The 23,393-nt window shown below is 42.7% G+C and overlaps 1 protein-coding gene across 4 annotated transcripts in view; it reads right to left on the reverse strand.

The window, feature by feature from the left end:
- AK5 (adenylate kinase 5) overlaps positions 1 to 23,393 on the reverse strand; it is a 283,341-nt gene that overhangs the window by 249,870 nt on the left and 10,078 nt on the right. For 2 of the 4 annotated variants that reach the window (XM_089300477.1, XM_070078236.2), the window contains exons 3-5: positions 22,621 to 22,716; positions 17,874 to 18,043; positions 17,661 to 17,774 (exon numbers count right to left, since the gene is read on the reverse strand). In XM_089300477.1, the coding sequence (XP_089156603.1) occupies positions 17,661 to 17,774; positions 17,874 to 18,043; positions 22,621 to 22,716 (380 nt within the window). Of the gene's footprint in view, positions 1 to 17,660; positions 17,775 to 17,873; positions 18,044 to 22,620; positions 22,789 to 23,393 lie in introns of all 4 variants that reach the window. The other 2 variants (XM_089300476.1, XM_070078235.2) reach the window with 1 other exon arrangement.

A 23,393-nucleotide genomic window follows, 5' to 3' on the forward strand; every position in this document is an offset into this window, starting at 1 on the left:
GCACCGGATTCTGTCCCGGTTGCTCCTCTTCTAGTCCAGCTCTCTGCTGTGACCCGGGAAGGCAGTGGAGGATGGCCCAAGTGCTTGGGCCCTGCATGTGCATGGGAGACCGGGAGGGGGCACCTGGCTTCTGGCTTTGGATCGGCCGTAGCATGCTGGCTGTAGGGGCCATTTAGGGGGTAAGCCAACAGAAGGGAAGACCTTTCTCTCTGTCTCTGTCTCTCTCTCACTGTCTAACTCTGCCTGTCCAAAAAAAAAAAAAAAAAAAAAAAAAGCAATATTCAGGGGCTGGCACTGTGGCGCAGGGGGTTAACGCCCTGGCCTGAAGTGCTGGCATCCCATAAGGCCACCAGTTCTAGTCCGGCTGCTCCTCTTCCGATCCAGCTCTCTGCTATGGCCTGGGAAAGCAGTAGAAGATGGCCCAAGCCTTGGGCCCCTGTACCCACGTGGGAGACCCAGAAGAAGCTCCTGGCTTCGGATCAGTGCAGTTCTGGCCGTTGCAGTCAATTGGGGAGTAAACCATCGGATGGAAGACCTCTCTCTCTCTCTCTCTCTGCCTCTCCTCTCTCTGTGTAACTCTGACTTTCAAGTAAATAAATAGATCTTTAAAAAAAATAAAAGCAATATTCAACATTGTAGCTAAAGGGTATTCTGGCATATAAAAAATGAAGGTGCTAGTTAAGGCTGAATCCCAGGACCTACCTATCCTACCTTGAGTCAAATCCTACATCTGCCTTTTTGTAGCCGTGTGACTTCAAGCTGATTCCCCAAACTCTGCAAACCTGGCTTCCACTTCCTTATGTGTAAAACAGGAAGAACTGTTTAACTTTTACTGTAGGGTTGTTTTGAGGATTAGCATATTTTAATATATGAACATATACAGGTTCTGAACAGTGTCTGACACATAGCAAATTCTCAATAGTTGTTCCATATTATCTTTACTAGAGCTCTTATGAGGGTATTGTTCCTCCCTCTCTTCTCCTGTGTCAATCAAGAAAATAGCTAGTTCTGTCCTTGCCTGCCTCACAGAAAACCATTTCTGTTTTCCAGGAGTCTCCTACAAAGGAACTGGCAATGATCTGCAGGGGACAGTGGGAGGGAGAGGAGTGACCGCAGGGTCCCCTCTGTGTGAGCATAGGCTGTGTGAGAAGTAATGGGCTCCCAGTGCACAGGGCAGCAGAGGACACGGGATGATGGGAACAAGGAGCAGCCCTCTAGACTCAGTGCTACCCAGACAGGGCTATGGCCACACAAGGGGAGGACAAGTGGCACCTGACAGCCTGGTCACTTGGCCTTAAAAGTGTCCAGGCTAGGGGCAGGCAATTGGTGTGATGGTTAAGCTGCCTGTGCCCCAAATCTGAGTGCCTGGGTTTGATACTCAGGTCTGGCTTCTGATTCCAGATTCCTGCTAATGCAGACCCAGGGAGGCAGCAGTGTTGGGTTCCTGCTACCCAAGTGGGAATTTTGCATTGTAGTACTGCCTCCTAGCTCTGGCTTCACCTAGTTCTGGCTGTTGTTGGCATTTAGGACGTGAACCAGCAGATGCGAGGTACCTCTCTCTCTCTCTCTCTCTCTGCTTCTCAGATAAATAAGTAAATATATAATCATTAAATATGTCAGGCTGGCGATGGAAAGGAGACACAGGGCTGGGTTGGGGTGGCACAGCTGAAAAGCACCTACCTTCTCTCTATCTCTCTCTTGATTCTCACTCTCTCTGTCTCGTGATCTCTCTTGCTCTTTCTCTTGATCTCTCTCTTACGCTCTCCTTCTCTCTCTTTTCCTTCCTAGCCCCTTCCATCTGGTCTGTGGGTTTCCCCCAACAAACCCTTTCCCAAAACAAAACAAAACAAAACAAAACAAAACAAAAAAACAACCTATCTAACAATAAGAGCTTCTATTCAAATGTGTGAACGTGGACCTGGAGCTGCCAAATTTCCACTTTTTTTTTTTAAAGAAAAGCAGAAATATGCTTCTGTGTTTGGAAAGTTCCATTGACAAAATTTGGGATAGGAGCCAGCATTGTGGTGCCGTGGTTTAAGATGTGGCTTGTCACAGTGGCTTCTCAAATCAGAGTGCCCATTTGAGTCCCGGCTACTCAGCTTCTGATCCAGCTTTCTGCTAATGCAGCTGGGAAGGCAGAAGATGGTTCAAGTGCTTGGGCTCCTGCTACCCACGTGGGAGACCTGGATAGAGTTCCCGGCTCCTTGCTTTGACCTGGCCCAGCCCTGGGGTTGTGGCCATTTGGTGAGTGAACCAGCAGATGGAAGCTCTCTGTCTCTGTTTCCATCTCTCTCTCTCTCTCTCTCTCTCTCTCTGTCACTCTGCCTTTGAAAAACTAACTAAATAAATCTTTCAACAAAATTTGGCATAAATCTTTAAAAAAATTGTCTGTAGCCAATATTCATCTTGAGGACTGCCTACTTCTGATCTCAAGGTTAGAGAAGGTTGGTACTGGTCTGGAGTCTGTATTCACTCTGAGATTGAAATTCTCTCTGTCAACTTGCTAGTGACTTTAGTCAAGTTACTTAACTTGTCTGCACTTCAGTTTCCTTAGCTGTAAAGTGGCACAATAACAGCTAATGTTGAGATATAAAATAATAACAATAATATAGAACAGATAATTTGAATATAAATAATATTTTAGAAATAAAATTTACATGCACCAAAAGTAGCATTAAAAGTATAGAAGCAGTGGAAAAATCAGGCCAGTTTAACATCAATCAGTGTGTATAAATACAACAGAAATTAAACATCCGACTCTTGCAATATATAGGTCACTGAAGTAAATCTTTAAAACATAACTGGAACAAAACTAACCAAAATTATCATATAGAAAGATCTGCAAAACCCCTTAATAAGGTAACTGGGGACACCAATCACTCTTCTCATTAAAATCACATATGTAAGTGCAAGTACAAGCCTAATTAGGACAAGGAAGAAGGCAGCCCTGTAGGATCAACCCCTAGGAGAGAGAAGCTGGAATGAAAACTGGCTGGAACCAAAGAGGGCACACAGAACGCAAGGAGTTTTTTCTTATTTAAATATGAACACCTCAGATCTGTGTCTGTCTGCACTGGCTGCGTCAGTGGTGGTGAGAAAGAATTAGATGGCTTCAGGACCAGTTCTTAGAAAGTGGTGTTGACAAGAGGTTATAGTGAGAGGGACAGCGACTATGGAGCCTAACCCATCTCCTTGTACCTTTAAGGAGCAGACTGCCCAGTGCTCAGGTGGACAGGCATGGGGGTGTTGGGTGGGTGTGCACAGCTTCCTCATAGGGTTGAGATGAAATAAGATGGTGGATTTCAGCCACAACACAGTGCCTGGCACTCAGCACCTGCTTCCTCAGCATTAGCTCCACTGTGGGCTCATCTGGGAATTCTGGATGATCATCACCTCTGGCTTCAAATAATCAATAATTAATCTTTTTGCTTCAGGAGGAGAAAGGGAGGGGAGGACAAAGGGAACAAGACATGTTAATTAGGGAGCTCGCAAGTGTTTGCTGTCCAGTGGTGTGAGTGCTCCAGGAATCCAACTGACAGATCCCTGGAGGAGTTTCCAGCCATTTTTAGCAGCAGAAAACTAACTTTCTCTCTCTCTCTTTCAAAAATATTAGTTTATTTGAAAGTCAGTGTTGCAGAGAGAAAGGGAGAGACAGACAGCGAGAGAGATCTTCCATCTGTCGGCTCACTTCCCAGATGGTTGCAATGACTAGGGCTGAGCCAGGCCAAAGCCAGGAGCCAATATCTTCATCTGGCTCTTCCACATGAGTTGCAGGGGCCCAAACACTTGGGCCATCTTCCGCTGCTTTTCCCAGGCCATTAGCAGGGAGCTGGATCAGAGGCGGGGCAGCTGAGACCTGAACTGGCACCCATATGGGATGATGGCACTGCAGATAGTAGCTTAACTCACCACACCACATGCCAGGCTTTCCGCTTTATACATCCATTGAGAATTTATGCTCGATGCGGTCTAAAACCACTTCCTTTTGTTGAGCATTTACTAGAGATTGCAAACTATGCTAAGAACTGTAGTATTTTATTTCATTTAATCTTCACAGTAATTCTATGAGATATTAACATCCTCATTCTTCAACAGTGAGGTTTCAAAAAGTCAGAAAATTAGCTAAGACTACAGTAAACTAGTGTCAAAATCTAGGAGTAGTCCACTGACATTATAATCAACTTCATTGATCTAGATGAAGATCTGGGAAACTGAACTCAGAATCACTCTTTACATAATTACTTGAGGCCTCTCCTTTCCTTGTATATATCCATTCGCCACTTAAGGTCAACATCTATTTAACGGAACCCAGTATAGTAAAAGAATGTGCTTGAGGTGTAATCTCTCCACTCAACATGTAACCTCGCTCTTTCCCCCCTACCCCAGTCCAAGCAACTGGGCACCCTCTCAGGCTCTGTCTGGAGAGGTGCCCATCCATCCTTACAGATGTCCCTTCCCTAATAAACCTTGCTATTTTACCTCCAAAAAAAAAAAAAAAAAAGAAGAATGTGCTAAATTGGCAGGCTAGGTGTGAGGGTCCTTGGGTGGTAGTGGTAAGAAGGGAAGAAAAGAAGGAAATTCATAACAGGAATGAGTACAGTTTGAGTTGAAGAGAATATAATAGAAGCCTGTCAGAGGAGACAGACAGACACACCCACAAACACAAATACTTCCATAAAGATCAACAGAGCACTAAGAAGTAGTTGGGAAAAGAAAGTAGTTTGTTCATAATAATAGCAAAACTATAAACCACCTCAGAACAAAGCTACTAAAATTAGTACAAGATTTTTATGTAGAAAACTATAAAACTTGACTTAATGAAGAACATAAAACTAGACCTAATAAACAGAGTGTTAATGTTCATGGATAGGATAATATTAGTTTTCTGAAAAATTTATGTATGTTATATATATATAAAGTCTATATTGAAATTAAAATCTAAATCTCAACAGAGTTTTTTATGGCTCTGATAAACTTTCACTAAAATTTATAAAGGAGAGTAAATGTATAGGCAAAGCCAACTTGGAAAAAAAAAGAGAGAAAGTGAAGGGACTATAATTTAGATATCAGGGTTTAATTTAGACTTCTTGCACTGAAATCATATTACTGTAGAAATATATAAATGGACAAAAAATTGAACACAGAAACCATAAGCAGATCTATGTCCACACAGGAATAAATCATTTCAATGGGGAAAGATGTAGGCGTTAACAAATAATCTTTGCAGAATTGGATACATTTTCATTTTCATTTAAAACATACAATAAAATCCCATCTCTACTTTAACCTATACAAAAAAATTAATGCAGATACGATAAATACCTGAACCCTAAAAACAAAGCAAGCAACAACTAGAAAAATACAGACTTTGATTAGGGAACACATAAGACCCAAATGCAAAATCCAAAGGGAAAATAATAATAAATATACATCAAATCAACATTTAAAATTTCTGCAGGACAAAATGCACCAGAAACATGATTGAGGAAAATGTAAGTGGACTTAAGACACAGAGCAAAGAATCAGTATCTAGTACGTCCAACGCAATTTTATTAAACACAACGATCTAATAAACAAGAGTGGGGGCGATGTTATATTTTTGCAATTTTAAAAAAGAGAGAGAAATAGAAATAGCTAATATGTTTCAGCTTACTAATAGTTTGGGGAATGTAAATTAGAATAGCAGCACAGAAGCAGTTTTTTTAAAATTTTTTATTTTATTTTTTAATTTAATTAATTTTTTTTTTTTTTTGACAGGTAGAGTGGACAGTGAGAGAGAGAGAGACAGAGAGAAAGGTCTTCCTTTTGCCATTGGTTCACCCTCCAATGGCCGCCGCGGCTGGCGTGCTGCGGCCGCTGCACCGCGCTGATCCGAAGGCAGGAGCCAGGTACTTCTCCTGGTCTCCCATGGAGTGCAGGGCCCAAGCACTTGGGCCATCCTCCACTGCACTCCCTGGCCACAGCAGAGAGCTGGCCTGGAAGAGGGGCAACTGGGACAGAATCCGGCGCCCCAACCAGGACTAGAACCCAGTGTGCCAGCGCCGCAAGGTGGAGGATTAGACTAGTGAACCATGGCGCTGGCCACACATGGGCTTTTAATTGGCATCTTAAACTGCCCCAATTATATTCTTTTTTTGTATGAATAATGTTCCATCGTGTATATATACCACATTTTCTTTATCCATTTGTGAACATATTTTTCTTCCTTTTTTTAAAAGATTTACTTATTTATTTGAAAGTCAGAGTCACAGAGAGGCAGAGGTGGAGAAAGAGAAAGAGAAAGAGAGAGAGAGAGAGAGAGAGAGAGAGGAGAGAGGCCGGCGCTGTGGCTCACTTGGTTAATCCTCCACCTGTGGCACCGGCATCCCATATGGGCACCAGTTCTAGTCCTGGCTGCTCCTCTTCTAGTCCAGCTCTCTGCTATGGCCCCAGTGCTTGGGCCCCCACACCAGCATGGGAGGCCAAGAAGAAGCACCTGGCTCCTGGCTTTGGACTGGGGCAGCGCTGGCCGTAGTGGCCATTTGGGGAGTGAACCAGCGGAAGGAAGACCTGTCTCTCTGTCTCTCTCTCTTACTGTCTATAACTCTACCTGTCAAATAAATTAAAAAGAGAGAGAGAGAGAGGTCTTCCATTGATGGTTCACTCCCCAGATGGCCACAATGGCCAGAGCCACACTTATCTGAAGCCAGGAGCCAAGAGCTTCCTCCAGGTCACCCACATGGGTGCAGGGGCCTAAGGACTTGGGCCATCTTCCACTGCTTTCCCACCCCATAGCAGAAAGCTGAATTGGAAGAGGAGCAGCCTGCAGTCGAACCGGCACCCATATGGAAGGCTGGCACTGCAGGCTGCGGCTTTACCTGCTACGCCACAGCATTGGCCCCAACATCTTTTTCTTGATCATGAAGACCATCAGTGAAAACTATTCAATCATTAGCTTCTATACACATTAATATTGTAAATTATAAAACAAATATACAGACATTTTAAGAATATGAGATGTAGGTAAAGTATCAGAAACTACTTTTTCTCTCGCTAACATTTAAAGCATAATGTGATTTAAAATTATGACGAAACAGAACTTTATGAGACAGGGTTCAAACCAAACTGACTTTATAGTGACCTTTGATTTTTTTTTTTTTTTTTTGACAGGCCGAGTTAGACAGTGAGAGAGAGAGACAGAGAGAAAGGTCTTCCTTCCGCTGGTTCACTCCCCAAATGTCCACTACGGCCGGCACGCTGCACCCATTCGAAGCCAGGAGCCAGGTGCTTCCTCCTGGTCTCCCACACAGGTGTGGGGCCCAAGTACTTGGGCCATCCTCCACTGCACTCCCTGGTCACAGCAGAGAGCTGGCCTGGAAGAGGGGCAACCGGGACAGAATCCGGCACCCCGACCGGGACTAGAACCCGGTGTGCCGGCACTGCAAGGTGGAAGATTAGCCTAGTGAGCCGCAGTACCAGCCAGAAGTAGTTTTAATCTATTAGGTAGCCTATAATCAAAATACCTGAAGTTAACTATTTGTGAGATGTGTGAAAACGGGAACAAAATTAGTCTCAAATTTGGAAGACCATTTTCAGGAACAAAATCTAAAATACAGATTTTAAAGTATATGTTATATATTTATGTATGCTGTATATGTATTTTCTAGGGTAGATGTTTCTACTAACTGTGGGGAGCAACTCGGACTAGACTAAGTTACTGGAATTAAGACTTATTCTATGCATCTGCTCTCCCACAATATGGCACTGGGAGAGGAGAAAACAGCTTCTACACAGCTGCCTCCAGTTCAGCCAATAAACTGTAGGACTTGCTCCTGATTGGAGAGCAGCGTACTCGGCGTGTGGGCAGCCGAGTTAGGATTGGCGGAGGAGGACTATAAAGGAGGAGAGAGACGGCATGCACCAGGAACATCTAAGGAGAACACCTGTGCAGCCCCCGAGAGAGCCAGCCGGCGGTGTGCCGCTCCCCTGCGGAAGTGGGGAAAGTGGCCAGGGGGAACCGCCCTTCCACGGAGGTGGAAGGGACGGTAGCCAACCGGGGAAGAACCAGCAGCAAACCTGGGGAGGGCCGAGCAGACGAAAGAACAGCGCAGGGTCCTGTGTCGTTCCTCCACGAAGAGGGGGAGCGACACTAACTCAGAACTAATTCATTTACAGAAATCATCTTATAGATGTCCACCACATGAAAAGGGAGATGTGTAGTATGTGGCTGGCAACAGCCAAAATTTTAAAGCAACCTGAGTTATCCGCTAATAAAATATGACATATTTATAGAATGTAACACTACAAAACAGTTCAAAGGATGAGCTAGGTCTGAACGTATCTGCACAGATAGAGCTCAACAACAGAGTGCACAGTGAAGAAACAAGCTATGGAATGATATAAATAGCATGAAGGAGATAGCAGGAGCAGATCACTGTGAAAAGAGGTAGCGGTACAGCATGCAGAACATAAAAAACTGAAAAAGCACCAAGGGTCAGATGGTGGAATATATTATAAATTACTGTCAGTTTGTGATTTTTAAATTTACTTGATAAAGGGGCTGGCGCTGTGGCATAGTGGGTAAAGCCATCGCTTGCAGTGCTGGCATCTCATATGGGTGCTGGTTCAACTCCTGGCTGCTCCACTTCTGATACAGCTCTTTGCTGTGGCCTGGGAAAGCAGTAGAAGATGGCCCAAGTCCTTGAACCCCTGCACCCGCGTGGGAGACCTGGAAGAAACTCCTGGCTCCTGGCTTCGAATCAGCACAGCTCTGGCCATTGTAGCCATCTGGGGAGTGAACCAGCGGTTGGAAGACCTCTCTCTCTCTCTCTCTCTCTGCCTCTCCTTCTCTCTGTGTGTAACTGTAACTTTCAAATAAAACAAAATTTACTTGATATGGACTTCCTTCATCCATTTCCAATAACAGCACCATAGTGTGCTTCCAGATTTCAGTTTATTTGGTTAAAAAGTCCTATTGAAATCTAGCTTTTCTCCCATCTTCTAACCTATGGATATGAAATTATACAACCTTTAATGAACACTGTGCTTAGGGTTTTCACTGTGGAATTTGCATTCACCAAGTGAGATCCTTGCTTATGCAGTATATCAGTGCTGGAAAGACCTTGGACTTCCCTCTCTTGTCTATCTCAATTCCTTCCCCTGGCTGATCTGTTATCTCTTTTTAAAGGTGAGAAGAATACACTTTTCAGTTAAGTAGAAACTACTATACTAACCCAAGGAATGCAAGCGTGGTTCTACTATGGTAATAAGGAGAGTCTTAGCTCCTCTCCTTCTCTTGAAATGTCAGACCTGGGAACTGGGAGAGCTTGGTGTAAGCAGGACGGGAGGGAAGGAAAGATGTGTCTATCAAAACCTGCTTTCTCCTTTCCTCTGTAATAATAACTCTGTCAGCAGACCCTGGCTATATTCCCCAGCCTACGCTGTGGCTGGCAGGTAGCCACATAACTTAGCTGCTTGTCCGTGGGGAATGTGAAGTGATGTGTGCAGCATTGAGGTCTGGGGCTTAAGAAACTGAGCACAGATCTGCATTCTGCAATCTCTTCTCCCTCTGGACCAGCTGGAACCTGGCCATGGCAGTGACTGATCCAGCTTTTGCCATTCAGATGTCCACAATGTCCTCGGACAATGGTTCTTTTTTTTTTCTTTTTAAAGATTTTATTTACTTATTTGACAGGCAGAGTTGCAGTGAGAGAGAGAGAGAGAGAGAAAGATCTTCCTTTCGTTGGTTCACTCCCCAAATGGCCACAACAGACGGAGCTGCGCCGATCCAAAGCCAGGAGCCAGGAGCTTCTTCCTAGTCTCCCATGCAGGTGCAGGGGCTCAAGCACCTGGGCCATCTTCCACTGCTTTCCCAGGCGGAGGATTAACCTAGAGTGCCATGGCGCTGGTCCTCAGACAATGATTTTTTTTTTTTTTTTGACAGGCAGAGTTAGACAGTGAGAGGACAGAGAGAAAGGTCTTCCTTCCGTTGATTCACCCCCGAAATGGCCGCTACAGCTGGAGCACAGACAATAGTTCTTAAAGTATGCTCTGGAGACCTCTGGGAACCATCAAAATCTTTTCCGGAAATACACAGATCAAAATTATTTTCATATTGATACTAAGACATTATGTGCCTTTTCACTCATTCTCCCTCACAGGTACAGTGGAATTTTGCAGTGGCTACATGAAATGTGATATCACAACAGTTTAAACACAAAAGAGAGAATCCAGTTCTCTTTGATTAGATAGAAGTTAAAGAGATGTACAAATATGTAAAACAAGTTTCCCTCATCATAATTTTTTGGTTTTAAATATATGATTACTTTTTCATAAAATGTGTTATTTATGTTAACTAGTATGAGTTACTGTTATTTTTAAACAATAAAGAAATATTTAAAATTTCTTTTCTAAGTTCTCATATGTTGAGTATCAATAGATGAGTCCACATCAATGAAAACTTTGAGGTCTTATAACAGGGGCTGGCACTGTGGCAAGGTGTGACATGAGTGCTGGTTCAAATCCCAGCTGCTCCACTTCCTATCCAGTTCCCTCTTAATGTGCCTGGGAAGGCAGCAGAAGATGATCTAAGTCCTTGAGACCCTATTACCCATATGTGAGACCCAGATGAACTCCCAGGCTCCTGGTTTTGGCCTGCCCAGCTGTAGTTCTTAGAGCCATTTGGTGAGTGAACCAATAGATGGAAGAGCTCTCTGTAGCACGTGCTCTCTCTGTCTCTCCTCCCCACCCCCCAACTCTGCCTTTTAATAAAGAAATTTTTTAAGGAGAAAATTGATCCTGAAAATTGTTGCTGTATGGTTAAAGAAGCAATGACTTAGAAAGAACCTGCATCTGGGAGTGAATATGAGGCCCGAAGCTACACTGCTCTTATTTACAGTGAATCCATGTACTACATACAAGAGAAGTCAGTTTCTGTGCTAGCCTCAGTACCATTGTGTATTTTCATTATGATTCTCATTACAGATTTACTTTAAGTCATACAGACAATAGTCATGTAAGGGGGACACCACTATGTCAAAAAACTCAAATATGTGGCATTGGTTTGCTTGGGCAGTAAGGGTGCAGATATTTTAGGCCGGAAAGTTGATGCTCCTTGTTGTGCCATTGTGAAATATCTGGTGTAACTTTAACAGTGTTAACTTGGAAGGCAAAATAGATTCCAGTAGAGCCCATGTAGAGGGAAGAAATGGCTAGAAAGAGCATGAATGTTAGGATATTCTAGCTGCTCTTTGCCAGATCTGCCAATGTATTCCAAGAAACAGATAAACTCAGGGAAAAAAAAACTGAACAATTTACAAGCACATGAGGAAGAAAGAAGAATCACTATGTTCCTAAAGTTGCATTTATGAAATGCTTGAAGTTTGTATACTTTAAATAAAAGGTTTTTTGGTAAAATCAATCAATCAATCAAGTACCCAGTAATTTTAGACCTCTTAAGGCTGGGAAAGGCAGCTGCGTCTAACCCTCCAAATAGTAGATGAGATAGTTGTTGCTCAAGGGACTACCATTAAGCTCTCCTCCCCATGACCACCATGAAAGTTATCCAGCCCTCAGGTAAAACCCAGACCAAGGATGTTGCCTTTCAACCCAAGCCTGCTGTTCTAGAAGTCTTCACAGTAACTGTCATTAAAATGATTAATTTTTTTTAAAAAAGTAGCTTAACAACCTCAGCCTACAGTGTGAGAGCTGCTGGAGAACAAAGACAGGAAGTCTGTGTGGTTGAATGAGTAAAGAAGATACCTTGGAAGCAACCCAGCATTTTTACACTGAAAGTCTTGTTCATGTCCAATAACCCTGCACTTGGGTCAAACCCTCTCCTGGGGACATGTCAGAAGAATTGTCCCAGCTCTGCACCAGGTGGGCTATCTGGCCCAATAACATTGAGCTGATAAAGCCCTGCGAGGAATTTCAAAAATTCCATGCCCAGAAAGCCCTTCACTGAGCAACATTCCAGAAGAACAGAGAGGGGTGGAGAAAAACAATGGGGCCATACCCATAAAACTCCAATCTGAATGCAGGCTGAGCTCTTGGTTCTTGGCCCACCAGGTGTATTCTTTTCAGTAAGCCTCACTAGCCTGTTTACTGCTGATCTCTGTCTCACACCTGAAATTCTTTTCTTACATGAAGTCAAGAACTTTTGTACTGGCTATCTCCCATAACAGCTATGGGCACTGACAGGAAGCAAAAGGAGCAGAAACAAAGCAAATATTTCCAGAAAAGGTTTTTACCAAAGTAAGCACAAGCCTAGCCAGAAAAGGCTTGTAGGGTTGTGCGCATGTTTTCAAACTTAAAAATCGGCACCAAAGATGGCATTCTTGGATGTGGCTGTTAGGTAAGAAGGTAAACACTAGCCTTTGTGTGTAAGAGAGACCAAAGAACAAAAAGGGGAGTTTTGTGAGGTTGACTGATGGAAGAAATACAGGAGCATGCCTTGGAAGCAGACCAGCATCTGCACATTAAAGTCTTGCCCAAGTCTGATGATCTTGTTAGATGGGTCCCAGTCTTCTCTTGCGTGCATCTTAGGAGAATCTTTCCACCCTGCACCAGGCAGGGACATTAGGTCCAATAACATGGTGCTGATAAAGTAAGTCCCTCAAGCAACTTCACAAATTCCATGCCTAGAAATCCCTGTACCCGCCAATATTCCTGAAGAAGAGGGAGCAGGGAGGAGAAACAGTGGACTTATAGGTATAAAAACTCCACTGTGGGCCGGTGCAGTGGCTCACTAGGCTAATCCTCCGCCTTGCGGCACCAGCACACCGGGTTCTAGTCCCGGTTGGGGTGCCAGAGTCTGTCCCGGTTGCCCCTCTTCCAGGCCAGCTCTCTGCTGTGGTCAGGGAGTTGCAGTGGAGGATGGCCCAAGTACTTGGGCCCTGCACCCCATGGAAGACCAGGATAAGCACCTGGCTCCTGCCATCGGATCAGCGCGGTGTGCCGGCTGCAGCGCGCCAGCTGCGGTGGCCATTGGAGGGTGAACCAACGGCAAAGGAAGACCTTTCTCTCTGTCTCTCTCTCTCTCACTGTCCACTCTGCCTGTCAAAAAAAAAAAAAAAAAAAACAAAAAAAAACCACCACCACCACCAACAACAAAAAACTCCACTGTGAAGGCAGACTGGGTTCTCAGTTCTTTGCTGAGATGCCTGCCTGGCCGGTCTGGTGGATTCTCTTCATTAAACTCGGCTATCTCACTTACTGCTCCTCTTTGACTCACATCTGAAGTAGTTCTTTTCTGGTGTGAAGACAAGGACCTCTGATCTAGCCATCTCTGGTAACATGGCCATGTAGGGAAATGGACAGGCAGAACCTCCCAGAGGGTCAGGGCCTCAGAAGACAGCAGCCAGAGTGACTCCAAGATAGTGGAATCAGGAGGGGCCAACAGGCTAACTGTGGAAATCACTCCACCGCCAGGCAAGGCTCTTGTGCAACTCCCAGCACACAGGTTACTTGCTATGCTTCATGACCACCACATAGATTTCCACCTTCCCCATCCTGCAGGTGAGCCTGTGTTTCACTGATCCTGGTATGGTCTGTCCCAGTCTGTTGGCTTAAGATGACTTAAAGTTCCATTTACAGTTGGCTGAGGATGAGCTGTTAAATCTGGACCTATTGAAGAGAACTGTGCCTCAAGCAAGGATTCTCGGCTGTTGAACTACATGACGGGTCTCTGGGTTGTTTTCATTGAAGAGTCTGTCAGTCTGGTCTGTGGGTGGGAGGAAGGGGGCAGGTCGACAGTTGTGTGGCCAGAGGGGACGCTACTGTAGAAACCACGGCTGGTTTTCCCTGCCCTCCAAAGCAATAAACTTGTAGCCAGGCATGTGGCTGCCCAGCTGGATTACACACAGTAACTTCAAAGAGCTTGTCACAAATCTGAATTAAAAGGTAAGTTTACTTTGGTGCCAAAAAATTATGAAATCTGTACCTACAAGAGATCTTCAAAACATTCATGGAAAACAAGTATTATGAAAAACTCTGCATGGACTTCAAAAACTTTTTGCACCAAAATAAGCCCCATCCCTCCCCACCACTAAACTTTTTTTTTTTTTTTTTGACAGGCCGAGTGGACAATGAAAGAAAGAGAGAGAAAGAGAGAGAGAAAGGTCTTCCTTTTCCGTTGGTTCACCCCCCAGTGGCTGCTATGGCCGGCGCGCAGTGCTGATCCAAAGCCAGGAGTCAGGTGCTTCTCCTGGTCTCCCATGCGGGTGCAGGGCCCAAGGACTTGGGCCATCCTCTACTGCACTCCCGGGCCACAGCAGAGAGCTGGACTACCAACAAAATTTTAAAAGCACCCTCCTGTTTCCCAGTCCCCCTCATGACTGCATCATGAGCAAATGCCAAGCGAGCAGAAGTGACGGATGTCATTTTCAGATCTGGAACTTCAGACCTTCGTGTTCTCTTTCCCTCATGTGCCAGTTGCAGCCCATATGTGATGGCAGCCCTGCCTTGACCACACAGATGACAACAGCGTCCTACAAACGGCAGAGCAACTTGGAAGACCACAGCCAATCTAGACCAGTTATGCACTTCTCTACTGTGTAAACCACTTTGTTAGGTCTTCTTGTTACAATGGTCTTATCATAGCCTGTATGTCACTGCTGTCACAAATCTCCCTGTCCTCACACTTTGGACCTGGAAGGAAGTCAGGAAAAATGCCTGCCTGGGTGCATGTGCCCACATTTTGCACTAGGAGAAGCTGAGTCAGAGAAAAACCTTGAGGAGCTGCTGTATAATAAAAAAAATATACATTTACTCTTTGTCCTTGGTTCTTGGCACAGAGCTCCCAAAATATTGGATTCTCTGGAGTGACAGCTAGTTATTCATGACAAGCTCCTGCTGATTCCACCTGGGTCTGTACTAATTAGGTGACTAGGGAATCGGCCCTACTCAGCCTCAGATGGGGCTGGTTACCAGCCAGACCAAACACCCATGGATTAGAGGGCAGGGACTTGCACTTCCAGTCTTTGACCTCCAGGGAGGGGAAAGAGGGAAGAGGTTGGGTTATAAAACTCTTGACCAAAAGAGGTTCATGGAGCTCTAGGGTTGATGAGCATCTCAAAATGCTGGGGTGGGGGAGTGGCTTGCCCTGAGAGGGTATATACTCTCACCTTTCTGATTCATATTCTTTATTGTAAACCAGGAAAGGTGGGCAAGGTGTTCTTCTAAGTTCGGTGTCATTTTAGTGAATTATGCAGCCTGTGGAGGGCACCCGGGGAACCCCTAAATTTATGGTCAATCAGAAGTACGGGTGTTGCTGGGACTTGCCCCTGCTGCCTGAAATGGGGACTGAGTCCTTAAGGCTGTGGAATCTGCACTACCTCTGGCTAGTCAGCCTGCAAGTGGAGCTGAATTCCTGGACACTCCGTTGGTGTTGGAGAATCACTATGGAAACTCCTCACACATTTTGGTGCCACAAGTGATAGCGGAAGCTTTGTCTGACACAGGACATGGACTGATCAGGGTGGTCTACCAGACTCAACACAAGCACTCCTGCTCAGCCCCTGGACCTCCTACAGGGTCAGAAATGGCAGTGCCATCCTCAGACACCACTGAACTGCCCACATGGCCAGGAAGCTCCAGGAAGCTATGCAGATGACCTAAGCAGATGCTCACTTGGATTTCTTTCAGCCTTAGAACAATACATGCAAGTGACTACACATTCCACAGAAAGACAGCAGACCATCCTATAGAATTTGCTCCGTGGCATTCCCAAACAGTACTGGGCCCCTTGGCACAGCAGCCCAAGTTCAGGATATGTAAGATGCAAATTGTCCCAGTACCTAGAGAGAGTTGCTGCAGATCTATGTATTTCCTGCCCCTTCTTTCTGTGAGAGGAAACTCTCCCTCCAGCCCCCTCTACCATTCCCCCTCTCACCCATCTGCAAGTCACACAGGAAGAATTTCACAGCTCCAAGACACTACTTTAAGTTTATATGCCTGAACCAGGCCTCAGCTGAGACAGCTTAAATGTAATGAGAAAGTGAAGTTTGGCTGGACTTTTATTAGGTGAAAACAAGACCGCCTGTTAATGTTTTTTAAGTGACCACAAAGCTGAGGGCATGCCTGAGTCATTACTTGTGGAAAAGGAGACACATTCAACATGGCATGTCTAAATGGCAACAGAGAAGGGAGCAGGGAGCTCCGCTGTTTATGCCTACCAAGGGCAGTGCCTTCCAGCTGGGAGGTGAGCAAGGTTTGGGTATGCCTGCCCGCCTGGCTCACAGCCACCAATCCCAAAGACCAGCTGCCATAGTGTGCATGTCAATAGCAACATCATGTAACAGCAACAGCAGCAAAGGAACATGGGCCAGACTTTTCCTGTTTCTCTCTTTTCAAGGCCAGAACAAACAGAACCAAACCCTGACACAGACTGAACACCAGACTTACAGTGAGAGGGGGAAGCCAGAGGAGGGGAGACAACCATTCCAGTGTCATAGGTGTTCCCAAAGTTTAATTGAAAGATTCAAAAAGATGCTATGTGCAGCTACTTTGTGGCCTTGAAACTGCCTAATTCTGAGCTGCTTTTATGTGAGTCATCAACTTACATTGTTTAACCTGTCTGATATCATATCTGTAATATGTTACCAGCTTCTTTAAATAAATAAGATAAAGATAAGCAAGACTGCAGAAAAAATGGGTAAAGGGGAGAAAGTATTTCACATAAGGAAGAAATACAATGATCAATAAGTTTATGAAAAGGCACTTAATAAAACCCCAAGAAACAGAAATTTTAAAAATTGAAACGTCATTTCTTACTTAACAGGTCAACACAAGCTTTAAATATGAATGATTCTGGCTGGAGAGTGGAGCAACAGCCACTCTCATTCAACAGAGATGGGAGTGTGACTTGGAAAGGTGTTTTTGGAGTGCAGTTTGGAAACAGATATAGAAAGTTAAAATGTATTTATACAAGAGTGTGTGCACTTGTGAATGCATCCCTGTGTATGTATGTGTGAAGGCATGGAAAAGGCATGAAATAGCATATAACAACTTGAGCACAATTTGTGTTAACTCAGGAAAGGAGGAACAGCAGATAAAAGGAGAGTGTCATGGCCTTTCATTTTTCACAGTGGGGCTTGACATTTGTCAGATCACACATTATTTTTATCATTAAAAATTTTAAATAAAGATGAGTTATTTGAGCTTTTAAAATTTTAAACACACACACAAGGTATCCTAATTGATGTATTTCCCTTCAAATCAAATGTAGTGCGTGTTGTGCATGCAGAGTCTACTTAGACTTGAGTAAAATTTGGCAGCCACGAGTTCCCCAGTTGGTAAGAGTGTGTGCTTGGTGGTGTTTTACATCTCTAGACAGTGCTGAATACAGCTTGCTCTCAGTAATTAAAGATTTTTAAAATTTTAGGAAAAGTTATTTGAAATACAGATTAAACAGGTTTGCATTTTTAAAATGAAAATAGTGAATTCTGTTATTGGTTTTTATCTTTCCTCTTGGCAGAGACTGTCTTCAATTTTTAAGCACTTGCCAAGGAAATGACCTTCTGCCAACCCATACTGACGAATTTGCTGTGCTCAGATCAGAATTCATTAAAAAACAAACAACAACAACAACAAAAAAAACAGCAAGTCTTCCAGGAAATCTTTTTTTTTATCTCAAAATTTAAAGCAAAAAGCAGGCCATTTAAAATAAAAGGAGACAATCTTACTTGGTCCTCAAAAGACAGCGCCTGGGCAACATCTCTTGGGAATCCATCAATGACAATGCCTTCTTCATCAGGTATCTGCATCAGTTTCTGTTTTATCTCTGTAATTGTTGTTTCCTTTTATAAAGAGAAAGGGTGAAAAGCCACAGTGAAACTTCAACGCTCACAATCAGCATACAAATTACTGCGGACTTGAAGCAGATTATACAGCAGTACCTGAGGTGCCAGTTCTCCATTTGTAATGATCTTGGCAATCAGACTCCACTTCCTGTTGCTGCTGGTACTGTGGATTTTCTTTCTTAGCAATTCTCCCACTGAAATGTATTGGAATCCATAACGTTCTGCAATTTTCAAACTCTGAGTACCTTTTCCACTTCCAGGACCACCTGTTATTTAAAACAGGAAAACTGTGACCTTCCAATACATGAAGGGACGCCCCTTGAAATCCCTGCTCTGGATCACTCACAGCAGGCAGGTACTGTTTCAGGGATAACATTCTCAGTGCCCTCTGAATGCAGAGCAAGCAGATGCCCTCCAGGAAAAGGAAACGGTAGGACTGTCTTGACCAACCCTGTCAGATCAGAGACATTTCCCCCTCTACCTGTTATAATAGGTAACTTTTTAATTAAAAAAGCTTTTTTTTTTTTTTTGAACAATGCAGTTGAAAGACATCCCATCTTTCTGTGTAAAAATCTAGTTATTTCTCCTTTGGAATCAAAGAAAAATCTATGGGATACCAAAGACAATGATCAAAATAACAGAAATGTGGTCCATGCCCACAGACAAAAGAGTTAATGTGCAATTTGGTGAAATGGAACAACGATTTTTAAACCAAAGGCCCATCAATATTGGCAGAGCTTATTCAAATCTTTTTCTGAAATTTGTTTGCTCATGTGTGTTCTTGCCTTTTTGCCTTCAGATTCAAAATTTTATATAAAAAACACAGTGAGTGGAATTGATACTTAAGGAAGAAAGGTTTCATAGAACTAATAACTTTGATTTTGTGATGTGTTTGTATGAAATGACTTTTTGCAACGTTTACTCAATACTAATCATCAGTAATTACCATTTGTTTTTGAAAACGAAGTCAAAATAATTACAACCCAGATTTTATTTCTAAACATGTTAGATTAATTTTTAGTCAAAATAAATTTCTGAGCAACTTAGACTAATTAGAATATAGATTTGGAATAAATTTTCAAACAAAATGCATAACCATCAATCCAGTCTATAGTTATTTAATGGTAATTATAAAAATGAAATATTTTCAAGGACTTAAGCATAAACTATTCAGCATAGGCAATGTCTTTTTTTTTTAAGTTTTATCTACTTATTTGAAAGGTAGAGTTACAGAGAGGCAGAGGCAGATGCAGGCCAGAGAAGGAGGCTTCCATCAGCTGGTTTACTCCCCCACCCCCCCAACTGGCTGCAACTGGAGCTGTGCCAATCTAAAGCCAGGAGCCAGGAGCCTCCTCTGGGTCTCCCACATGTGTGCAGGAGCCTAAGCACTTGGGCCATCTTCTACTGCTTTTCCAGGCCATAGCAGAGCTGGACTTGAAGTAGAGCAGCCGGGTCTCGAACTGGCGCCCATATGGGATGACAGCACTTCAAATGGCAGCTTTACTTGCTACGCCACAGTGCTGGCCCCAGAAATGTATTTTTAAAAGTTGATGCTTGGGGTCTGTGTTGTGGTACAGCAAGTTAAGCTGCAACCTGCAACACTGGCATTCCATATTGGAGTGCCAGTTCAATTCTAAGCCGCTATGCTTCCATTCTATTCCCTGAGAATGAGCCTGGAAAAGCAGCGGAGTATGGCCCCCAAATACTTGTGGAAGACCCAAATGGAGTTTCAGGATCCTGGCTTTGTCCTGGCCCAGCACTGACTGATGCTACCATTTGGGGAATAAACCAGCAAATGGAAGATCTCTCTCTCTCTCTCTCTGTCTCTCTCATCTCTCTATCACTCTGCCTTTCAAATAGATAAATACATTTTCTTAAAAGAAAAAGTCAATGCTTAGTAAGTTATGAAATGTTTTGGTAATATTCATTGAAACATAATTATGATTTAATAGACAATACTGAAAATAAAAACTGACAGAAAAATGAGTTGATGTTTTCTCTACTACAAGTCTTTTGTGTGTTGAAGTCATTTTATATCTAATTATTCAATAACATTTTATTCTTTCAGATAAAAATAAAAGAAAAAGCTTTTTTTTTGTAAGAAATAGTTCCAAGTGGGCAGATTCAGTCAGTGGAATTCTAAGATCAACTGATACAAAGAAAACCATTTCTTAGTTCCAATCCCAAATAATGCACCTAATAACTCCAGCTTTCACCTTTATATTGCTTTATCAAAGTTAGCTCAGGAATTTGTTTACATTTTTTACCATTCTCAGATTTCTAAGAGACTCTAACTCTACCCTATCAGACTTAACAATATGAACTACTTCTATAAATCAACATCTTTAAAATTTAAAATAATTTCTTTATTTATTTGAAAGGCAGAGTAATGGGTTGTGGTGGGAGGAGACAGAGAGGAAGAGAGAGATGGAGAGAGAGAGAGAGAGAGAGAGATCTTCAACTGCTAGTTCACTCCCCAAATGGCCACAACAGCCAGGTTTGGGCCAGACCAAAGCTATGAACCAGAAACTAGACCCTGGTCTCCCAGATGGATGGTATCTGGGCCACAGAATTTAGACCATCATCTGCTACCTTCACAGGCATATTAACGGGAAGCTTTTAAAAACACTGTAGTAACAAAAGGGATATTTTGTTTATTTAGAAGTAATATCATTGGGCATCTATACCTCTCCCATACCTTTTCCAGGTTGGAACTAATAAAAATTTGTAAGATTCCGAGACAATTATTTTATAATTCTTCAGAAGTCATAAAATTGTCCCCATCTCCCAGGAAAACTAATGGTTTGCCTTTTCCTTTCTTCCTTTACCTCAACTCTCTAAAAATTATATAACCTCATTGGTTCTCAATCATTCTTTTACAACATAAAATGCTACAGTTCAGCACGTAAGTCTATGATGAGAATCATATTCTTAAAGCAAGTTGATTTCACTGAGTATAAAAGAGCTTGGGGGGCCAGGAATTTGGCCCAGGGTTTGAGATGCTACTTGGGACACTGGCCTCCCATATCAGAGTGCCTGAGTTCAGGTCCCAGTTCCACTCCTAATTTCAGTTTCCTGTTAATGGGCACCCTGGGAGGCAGCAGATGACAGTTCAAGTCCCTCTCACCAGCATAGGAGATCTGAATTGAATCCAGGCTCCTGGCTTCAGCCTGGCCCACCACTGGCTGTTGTGGGCATCCTGGATGTGAGCCAGCAGATGGAGCTTTCTGAGTAGCCATCTATCTGTCTTTCTATCTCTATCTCTGCCTTTCAAACAAATAAAAAGGAATAATAATTTTTGTTTAATTAAAAGAGCTTGACCTAGAGGAGATGTAAGCATTTGTATCTCCTTCTAAGATATTAACGTATTGAAATGTTTGAATCATTCTCATACAAGACTCACAATGCAGAAAAAAAGGCCTAAATGTTTTACATAAGAGCAATTTGGTATTACATGATCTTCATGCACAATCAGTCTTCAGTTTATTCTTCCTGTTAACAATCACCAATATTTCACTAATAGTAACAGGAAAAACAAAACTGATCTACACATAAACCATAAAATGATAAAAAAATTCTCAATTATTCTTCACCTAGAGCTCCATCTGTTAATAAAGTATTTCCTTGTTGTCTAGGCAAACATTCCCAATTTTTAATTCCCTAATTTTTAATTAAAAACAAAAACGCCTTTCCATTTTCAAGAACAGAGATTTATGGCATCATAAAAAAACCGGAGCCCTAAGAATATTCTGACTTCTTGAAAGCTGATTTCTAAACTCTCTTTCTGTAATAATTTCAATACTTTAGGGCTAACTACATTTCTAATGTCATTTTCACTTCACTGAAATGTACCAACATCACCTCTTCTAGGCTGGTGAGATGCAATTCTGGTGACAGTGCTGTGTGTCTCTTTGCATGCTTTTTCCCAGCTGCCATCATGGTCCTGTCCCCCAGGCCACAGCTTCCCTGCATGAGGATTCTGTACAGGACTCAGTCAGCCACTACTGGACAGCACAGCTTTGGACACCTCATGCCAGGCTTTTGCCTGCGGGCATGCTGTGAAAACTGACTACATCTTGCTTCATGACTGTGGTCTCTTTGTAAGTTTTACAAATTTTGGGAAAGAACTTGCCAGCATGTCAAAAATGCAATTTTGCTGAACTATTTAAGACATTTTCAGTATCTATTCCTTAGGAGATGGCATTGGGCTGAAATTTTCATATTCAACAAGATTCACAGTGCCAATTTTAGGAATGAACGATTAGTGTTATTTTGGTTAATACTCAGATATTATGTGCTCTATCACACACTATTCTATTAGATTTGTTTGTCTAGTATCATTAAAACTTAGATTTGAATGTTAGTGCCAGTTCTCTATAAGGAAGATTTATTTATATGAATCTTTATTGATATATTATTATTTATTTTTTCTTCTAAAGTTAATAGTGAATAAAATTCAATTTGTTGAGTTAAAGGGGAAAAATTCAGAAAACATTTAATGGACTCACTATGGTAAAGGTATTTTTGTTAAAGTTATGCTATAGGTTATTAAGTAAATAAAACCATAAGACAATAACTGTTGAAGAAATCACTTTGAATTCATGATTAATAATTTCTGTGACATTTTAGTGGGTGTCTATAAAAATCTAAAAGGCACCCACTTTAATAATTTTAAAAAAATTGCTTTATTGAAGACTATCCTAAAATTGTTTCCATTTTCTATTCCTTGTGATTTTGTTTCTGTTGTCTGTCATGATCCAAACAAGCACTGGCAAATATAATACATCACAGACATCATTTTTGAACTGTAAATAGGATGGGAATTTTGCTTCTGTCATCATACCTATGACAAGAATAATTTTTGGTCGAGGTCTAGTAGGATCGAAAACCTCATACTCCTCAATCAACTCTGCAGTCTCAGACAGATCCGTGTCACTTTCTATGGAGAATTGATGAATTGGAGGAAGCCGGTCATAACGCCGATATGGAAAGTTTGAATTTTCAGGCATTACTGCAAAAGAATAAGATAACTTTGAAAAGGAAAAAGAGCACAAAAACCACATTTCATACTTAAGCAATTACTATAAGAAATTTAAGCATTAAATGAATTATTCATTTATTTATTTTTGTCAGTCGGCAGAAGCCCTCTACACAAACTTCGTTAGAGGGCCAGAGAGTCAATATTCGGGCTTTGAGAGCCAAGCAGTCTCATGCTCAGCTCAGCAAGGAAGCAAGAAAGCCATTTTAGACACTGGGAAAACAAAGGGATGTGCCTTTGTTCCAAGAAAATGCCTGTAAAAACAGTGACATGAGCTTGGCCCATGTGCCATAGTTTTGTCATCCTAGGTTCCAGACCACCCTTCTCAGATATGCTCCCATCTTACTGGGTAGGCTGCCGCGCCTTGGCAAAGGGTACTTGAATAGTACCAAACTTTCACAACTATATGTAGCTGTTCATGAACTCCCATATGGATGCCAGTTCAAGTCCCAGCTGCTCCACTTCTGATCCTGCTTCCTGCTAATGTGCCTGGGAAAAGCAGCAAAAATGGTCCAAGTGCTTAGGACCCTGCTACTGATGTTTGAGGCCTGGAAGAAGCCCCTGGTTCCTGGCTTCAG

The sequence above is a fragment of the Oryctolagus cuniculus genome, chromosome 7 (assembly GCF_051225735.1).
Source record: "Oryctolagus cuniculus isolate XC-2025 breed Fujian yellow rabbit chromosome 7, ASM5122573v1, whole genome shotgun sequence".
Classification (NCBI taxonomy): Eukaryota; Metazoa; Chordata; class Mammalia; order Lagomorpha; family Leporidae; genus Oryctolagus; species Oryctolagus cuniculus.